This window comes from Carex rostrata, chromosome 33, assembly GCF_964058835.1.
Source record: "Carex rostrata chromosome 33, lpCarRost1.2, whole genome shotgun sequence".
Taxonomy (NCBI): Eukaryota; Viridiplantae; Streptophyta; class Magnoliopsida; order Poales; family Cyperaceae; genus Carex; species Carex rostrata.
Window position 1 is genome coordinate 4,110,502 of NC_135950.1, and position 8,373 is coordinate 4,118,874.

The 8,373-nt window shown below is 33.6% G+C and overlaps 1 protein-coding gene across 1 annotated transcript; it reads right to left on the reverse strand.

Annotated features, from left to right (window-relative positions):
- Window positions 1–267: 267 nt before the first annotated feature.
- Window positions 268–2,803, reverse strand: LOC144548385 (putative LRR receptor-like serine/threonine-protein kinase At4g20450). The gene is made up of 6 exons (XM_078297047.1): window positions 2,794–2,803; window positions 2,393–2,697; window positions 1,838–1,964; window positions 1,530–1,589; window positions 1,266–1,446; window positions 268–874 (listed from the first exon to the last, which is right to left on the reverse strand). The coding sequence occupies exons 1-6, from the start codon at window positions 2,801–2,803 to the stop codon at window positions 427–429; spliced, it is 1,131 nt and encodes a 376-aa protein (XP_078153173.1). The 3' UTR covers window positions 268–426.
- Between the last annotated feature and the right edge of the window lie 5,570 nt (window positions 2,804–8,373).

The window sequence follows — 8,373 nt, forward strand, 5'->3', positions numbered from 1 at the left end:
GATAGTTAGGAGTAGCTATGTTAATAGGATTTTGATTATTGTATAACACCATTATTGGGTGCAATTTTTTAAATTATGATATTGATTAGTGCAAACACCATAATAAGGTACACCTCTGTTATGAATTATGACATACCAACGTACCAGTATTTTTAACCCGTACCAACAACTTTTTCAAGATATTAGAAAATAGAAACAATGTGAAAAATAATGTTGTAATAAATGAAAACATACATACAAACAAAATAGTTAATATACATCCAGCAAACTACAAATAAAAATTGATATGAAGATTCAATCACGAACAAATTCAGACATAATAAAATATTGGCCAATTCATAAAATATAATTACAAACCAAACCAAACCATTGACAGGAAAGGACACAAAGGCAATATTGCTGCACCCTGCTATCTAAAACTGATGTTTATCTTACCAAAGGACCATAATCTGGTAGCTTTGAGCCCCCAATATACCCCATCTCCAAATTGTCACTAGGGCTTCTTTGATAATCACTGCTTATATCCCCAGAAACCTCGCTAACAGTTTCAGTGCGAGACATTTCTAGAATCAGGCTTTCTTTGAGCTCTGCTACAATTTGTGTCATGTCAGGCCTCTTATCAGGTACATCAGTGCACCTGAGTGCCAGTTCAGAAACCTTCCAAATTGAGTTTATGTTGTATTGGCCTCCCATATATGGGTCCAATATGCTTTCTATGTTTCCCTTGGAGAGTCTTTGCTGCACAAATTGAGTCAAATGCTCACTCCCTTGTGGGCCTTGGCAGATTGGCATTTTGCCTGTGACGATTTCTAGCAAGACAACCCCAAAACTATAAACGTCACTTCTTTCTATGAGCTGGGAGGTTAAGGCATAACTGCAGAAATATGTAACAAATTAACAAACTGACTAAAAAGTATATCAAGTAATGAAAACTAGAAATAATAGATCTTATCCCCCCTCATTCCTCAATGAACATTCTATAAATTTTGATTTATATACATTTTGTTTTTTTCTTGTTTAATATAAAATTTAGTAGAAAATTTACTTTCTCAGATTGAAACAAAAAGATAAAATGTTGATGACTTTGTAAAACATAATGTATAGGGGAGATTAATAGTTTAACATCCTTTTGTTACAAAAATTACTGTTACGGGAAACAAATCCGCTCACATAAGGAAGGAGTGTTCTCGAGTACCAATACACCCTAAAAATGATAGAACAGACAAGTCAGAAATAACAAGACTGGAGAGGTGGGGAGAACATACTAGGGATCTAAATAACCAGGTGTCCCAACAATTTTGGTGGAGACATGAGTGCCTGAGAAAGCTCGGACTAAACCAAAATCAGAAACCTGTGCCTTGAGATTTCTGGTAAGAAGAATATTGCTGGTTTTAATGTCTCTGTGAATTAGCGGTGGATTACACATCTTGTGAAGATACTCCAATCCTGTACAAAATGCAAAAATCAGGTCACCAATGAGTGCCTGAGAAATTTATTCCTTGATGGTAACAGTACCCAAATTTACATACCTTGGGCAGATTCATATGCAATTCTGAGCCGTTGTTTCCATGAAAGAGGCTGAGCCATACCTACAAGTCAAATATGTCAATTATTAAATTTTAAGCAAAAAAAAATGATCACCTTGTAGCACCTCTTTTTTTAGTAAGATTCATCCTCATCCTACAGACTGCCAATTTTTTTTATCTTATTGAATTTGATAATTGATATTTTGCATTCTAGCTGAATCCACATCAAAGTGTTTATTATAGAATATTGATGCCATACTTAAATTGTAAAAAATAAGATATTAAAACTTTTACTTCTGAAACTTTACAACCTGTGAGCCGATCTTGCAGATTTCCTTCTTCCATGTACTCATAGATGAGAGCAATGTGATCTCCGTCCTTGCAGTAGCCAACAAGTGAGACCAAGTTCTTGTGATGAACCCTAGACAACTTTTCAACCTAGATGGCAATTTGAAATACATTATGCATTAGATGTTATGCCTTTAAAATTATATTTTGTTCAAAAGATTTTAATGGTATACAGCTATAAGTTTATTCAAAGTGTCACTTCCATCACGAGCGGAATAAAAAAATTGGAAACTGGGAGGTTGTATGAATAAGTACCATGTAATTTCATTTTATGAGGACGGCAATAGTAATAATTTTTGTTAAAATTAAAAATTTAATGAGGAAGTCCTCCTTTAAAGTATAAATATTTAGGTAACCTAAGTTCCAGTAACAATAAAATGCAGAGTATAGTTGTACTAGGTCCTTATTACTGATGCAAATTATAGTAAAACATCAATCCTGCATACTGTAACAATGTGTACTAATTAGTTTAGGAACACAACCTTATATATATAATGAATGAAAGATACTCCTGTTACCTCATTCAAAAACTGTTGGATCCCTTGCGAAGATGACTCAGAGCGAACTTTAACGGCAACATTGGTTCCATTTTCAAGTCTGCCCTTAAAGACTTCACCAAACCCCCCAATTCCTATTTTTTCTCTAAAGTCATTTGTGACAAGCTTCAGCTCTGCAAAACTAAATTGCTTTTTATCGAAATTTAATTGCTTTCTGCCAGAACCAGAGTCGCCAGTGTTGTTTGGGTGATCAGATACACGAGAGCTATTTTCTGTACCAAATGTTGGTGGGACCTTGTGAAATGTAGGTGGGTTGGTGGAAATATCTGGAAATAATAAATAATTAATAAAATGTTCCCAAAAAAAGCTATTATGATATATTATGAGAAATTAGGCAAATATTTTAGGTGGTATTCAATAACCCAGTGCCATCGTAAATTACATATATGCATATACTAGTAAAAAGCTTTGTTCAAATGCCAACCTAGCTAGAATGAAAAGTTTGTAATGAAAAATTTATCGATTTTGAGAACCAGCCTTTGGATAACTTGACTTCTATCTTTATCTCAAAAACAAAAACAAAAAACATTAATCATTACACAACAATTACTTTTCTTCTTCCGGTAGAAAAAGAAAAATGCCCCTGCTCCAGCAATCATCAACACGATAACGACAGCCACTATTATAAAGATAGCTGCTTTTGAAGATTTCTTGTGTCCTGATCCACTTTCAGTGCTGTTGGAGCTGTCAGTGCTGTTGAAGTTTATATTTAATACTTGGGTCAAATTATGTGTATAAATGCAATTTGTTCATTCTCTTTTGTGAAATTATTTCTGTGGCTTCCCTAAGCCAGCATATATATTGGAAGCTACCATAACCAAGGACACAACAAGTTGACTATTGATGAGTCACTCAAAATTAGAACAGGACCTAGCATTTATTGTGTGATTGTATTTGCACAGTTTTTGAACATCTAATCACTGGATACCTGGTTACTACTTACTAGTGGATTATGGTATTAACTAGAATGGTTGTTCAAAGAAGTGGTAGGAATAAATATTCATTCATGTTATCAACATTTGGAAAATAAACATACACCACTATCAAATGATGATCATTTTGTTTTTTCTGAAGACCAGGAGGAAGTATTCCTGAAAGGCCACTGTTTCCTGAGAGGTCCCTGCAATAAGAAAGAACAGTTCATGAGACATTGGGAATTGATGTTTTTCGATCAAAAAGAAAGGGTTCGCTTGTCTTACAAGAATGTAAGTGAGGTTAATTGATCCAGAGAATTAGGAATGTTGCCTGACAGATTGTTGTGAGATAAGTCTCTGAAAGGATTATAAAAGTGAACTTCATGTAAGAAACTGTTTAATTTCAATGTCACAAGAATGCAAGTGATGTTATTATGACTAGCCTAAATTTTTTTTTTCTGAATGTTAAACGAACTTACAATGTCTGAAGGTTAATTAGGTTTCCAAATGCAGATATAATTGCCCCAGTTAATTGACTGGATGAGAGATTTCTGCCAAAAAAAAAATACAATTTACTTGCTTCCACAGGAGGATCCATACAGAGACACAAATTTCAATTAAGGATTGTATTTGATGTAACACTCACAAAACTGTGATCCTTGGAATATCTGAAGCATAAATTATACAGCTAATTCCAGTCCAGCTGTAGTTTTTCGGAAGGCAAGGATCACCATTCCAATCTTTTCTGATATTATAAGTCGTCTTGATTGATTTAATGGCACTAACTGTAAGGAAGATTAATTAAAGTACCAGATTATATCACCAAGGACAATGAACAATTATTATTGAAACAAATATAAAATTATAGAGATATATATATACCATCTCTGGTATCTGTCGGCAACATTGTCACTGATTCGAGTGAGTACAGCTCATATGCATTGAGTATGGGTGGGAGAGTTGCATTTTGGGAACTCTTGAGTGACATATTATAAAATGTTTGGCCTATATCTAAGTAATAATAAGAAGATGAGTTAAGGTACTTGATGGAAACTGGGTTTGTGAACTCTTGCTTTCCATTTGCATAAATGTAAAACTCTCTGAGACTAGTGTTTTGCACAATCTGGATCTCAGCAAAATGGAGAATGACATAGAACATAGTCGACTTGTTAGATGTCAACCATGTTATGTCAATGATGCTGCTTTCTGTTGATGGAACTGCTGCTGTCTGTAGCACGAAGGATGGCACCTCATAACTAGATCTGTTAACGCTAGAGCTGGTGGATATTTTTTGCCATGAAGACTTTGTGTAGTTAAACCATATACGGTCGTAATTATCAGAAGGATACCTGCTCTCAACCAACAAACAGATGCCTAATTAATTGTTGACTTTTGTTGTGCACAATATTAATTTTCAATTTTCAAAATAGAAATTATAAATGCTATAATTTGCATACCTCACCACTCGATTATCTGATCCCACATCTCTCCTAGTATATAACTTGATAAATTGCGTATCCCATGCAAATGAATAGAGAGTGCTGGGCAATGGTCTCAACTCCAGTGTGGAGATGAAAGGATTCCCATGTCCCATGTTCACCAGACAAACGTGTATATAATTAGCAGTTGCAACAGCAACTATCTCTTCATAGTACCAATAACCAGGTTCAGGGACGCTAATGGTAGACCAGAAGTTGACACCAAAATATAAATCAAAGCTGGGAGTTTGTTCTAATCCGTCGTAGTCCCCATAATAGAATAGTGCTCTCACAAGATATTCTGATCCAATTCTTACTGGTGTTAGTGTGTAACAGTTTCTAGTACCTTCAGGAAAGCTTCTGAGGGTCTCAAGATCCGTATACATAGTTTTGTCCACTGGATACGGTTCTTGACTAGAAATTTTGCCATTCAACCCCGTGTCGATATATTGATCGTCAGATACATATGTTAAACCTGTAAAGCTGTTAACGTAACTAGTGTTACTTGCGATACCACAGTCTATGTTTATAAAACCTGCAAAGGGAATAAATTTGTAATTGTTGATCAAACTGATTTTGGAGCAATTATCTAATATATACTGGTAAGGTCATTACGCACTAATGTTGCACCTGATCAATATGTAATAACACTAGCATGCAAATGGAGTGACTTCAATTTGTACTTTCAAGAAAATCACTTGATCCATGACTGAGGTTTCTTACAAATTCCGATAAAAAATTTTAAAAAATGGGGCAAAACTAGGCTAAACTCTAAACAATTTTGTTTGAATATATTAATTTGCTTGGGAACCTAAAGAGATAAAAAAATACTAAGGATTGGTTAAGAAGGGGTTCTCGAACATGTACATAAGATTTCTGAAAGAGTGACTTATATGAAATTTAGTTTAGTTTTATACTATTTTTTGAAGGTTAGTAGCTTTAAATGCCAACTAACAATTTTATTGATAAAAAAATATATTTACAACGAGTTAAATAACACAATTCTTAAATTTAAACTCTTTAATTCTAATTAATTTATCTAAACTACTCTGACCATCTAATCCTACTTATTTATACTCTTAAACACCCTAATACATCATTATCTAACTCTCTCCATGATTAGATTCATTTTCGACTGATACCGCCGCACTTTGACACTCACTGCCGCACTCTGACGGTCCGATCTACTCACCAAGATGCTCCGACGATCGGATCTACTCACCGTTGAACTCCAACAGCCAGATCTACTCACCGTCGTGCTCCGATGGTCCGATCTACTCACTGCCGCACTTTGACACTCACCGCTACACTCCGATGGTCCGATCTACTCATCGGGATGCTCCGACGATCAAATCTACTCACCGTTGAACTCCAATAACCAGATTTATTCACTGTCGCGCTTTGATGGTCCGATCTACTCACTAGTCGATATGAACTCACAAAACCAGTAAGCACAAATATATATATATATATATATAAATTAAAAAATTATATTAGGTTCACTACGTCGATAAATTTTTGCATGAATACTTAATTTGCATATCATTCCTTTACTGATATTTCATTCTGAATTTTCACTACCTCAATCATTATCATATTGTTGTAACCCGCGGGGGCAAGCTCGATCCATTGAATCCAATAAATGTTGCTATAATCTGAATTCTAAGATCTCTTTATATAAATATATTTTAGAACTTTAAAATACAACAGATTCAGAGTTCGAATAGTACGATGTGATTAATATGAGATCAAGACAAAGAAAAAAAATTACCAGAAGAACTTGGCTTCTGGCCCTGAACACAACCTATGACCAGGAAGAGCAATATCAGAAGATATGAGCACCACAGATGCATTCTTAGCTTTCCAAGCTGTTACGGAGGTCTATTTTCTGCTTCTTAATTATCGGAAATTCGGATTACAGTATACGTATTTATATTAGCCGGCCAAGAGTTTACCCCGTCATATGTATGACTTTGCTAATATTAAATTTAAGTGACGGTTTAGTAAATTTAGTGATAGCCTGTAGTTAACTAGAGGTGTCAATTAATGGGTACGATACGGATAGGGTGGAAGCATTTTCATACCCATATCCACTAAGAATTGACTTTACTCATACCCTACCCATACTCATTAAGAATCGACTTTATTAATTCTACTCTATTCTTACTTGTTAAAATTATCGGATAACAAAACAGTAGTGGGTGGATAACGAATAATACTAATATAATAATTAGTTTTATTCTATTTTACAAGTTGAACATGAAAATCATTAATTTCACACATATACAATCACATTACTAATAAAAAAAAATGTACAACCAATTCCAATGAACTTTTGTTTTTATAAAGTAAGAGAATTCAAAAACACAATATCTTTGGATAAATTTTATTATTTAACTAAATAACAAAACATGCAAATAGAAGTAATATATTTAATTTTTTTTATAGTAAAACACTAAATAACAAAAGTACATCACTAGTTATTGCTCAAGCTATATTATATGAAATATTTCGCAAATAAATTTTACCATCACTAGTTGTTACTTAAACATTATTATAAAATTTTATTTTACATAATTACCCAATAGGATAACGGATTCGAAATAAGGTTTATCCGTACCTTTACCCATTTAACTAATGGAAAAAAAAATCTTTACCTATACCCATATCCATACCCATACCCAATAAGCTAACGAAAAACATTTTACCCATACCTGTCTTATCAAATACAGTACAAGCAGGATTAACGACTAAAATGATATCATTGACACCCTATAGTTCTAGGTTGTTCAATATATCATGTTCGCTAATCTTCTTGGGTAATTTTTATTGAGATTTGCTCAATTAATTCCATAATTCAAGGCACCTTCACGTGGTAGATCAGGATGAGACATAAATTTATTATGTAGTATTTAATATTTATCACCAAGAAGTCAACGGATATATGATTACATGCATGCATGAATCGGACCTCATATTAGCATCATTAATTAACTAACATTTTTTTGTTCATACCATTATTTATTAGAATAATTATATTGATCCCCTCACCCCTGTCCCCCCATTTAACCCCGCACTCTCTCTCTCCAAATTAACTCTCTTAACTGCCTTTTATCCCCGCATTAATTCCTCTAAGAATTTCCATTTATCACCACATTAATTACTGCCCTTTAATAACAATCCCCGCATTAATTAACAATCCCCACATTTATTATACTGTCCTCTAATAACAATCCCCGCATTAATTATACTATCCTTTAATAACAATTCCCGCTAATAAATATTTTATCTGTTTATTGATATTGTTCAAGAAAGTATTTATCATTGTTCTGACAAGTATTTATCCTTATGTCTGAGAAGTATTTATCATTGTCCCTGACATGATAATACTTTGATTTGATTAAACATCACTTATTGACAAGTTCAAGAACAAAGTTCAAAAAAGTATTTATCATTGTTCTGACAAGTATTTACGATTATATATGGGAAGTATTTATCATTGTCACAGATGTTTTACTGTAAGTTGCAATTATGTCTGAGAAGTATTTAT

Coding starts and splice junctions, on each gene's coding strand:
- LOC144548385 (XM_078297047.1), bottom strand. Junction 1,965..2,392: donor TCCAACAGTTTTTGAATGAG/GTAACAGGAGTA, acceptor ATTGCCATCTAG/GTTGAAAAGTTGTCTAGGGT. Junction 875..1,265: donor CCTGGTTATTTAGATCCCTA/GTATGTTCTCCC, acceptor ATATTTCTGCAG/TTATGCCTTAACCTCCCAGC.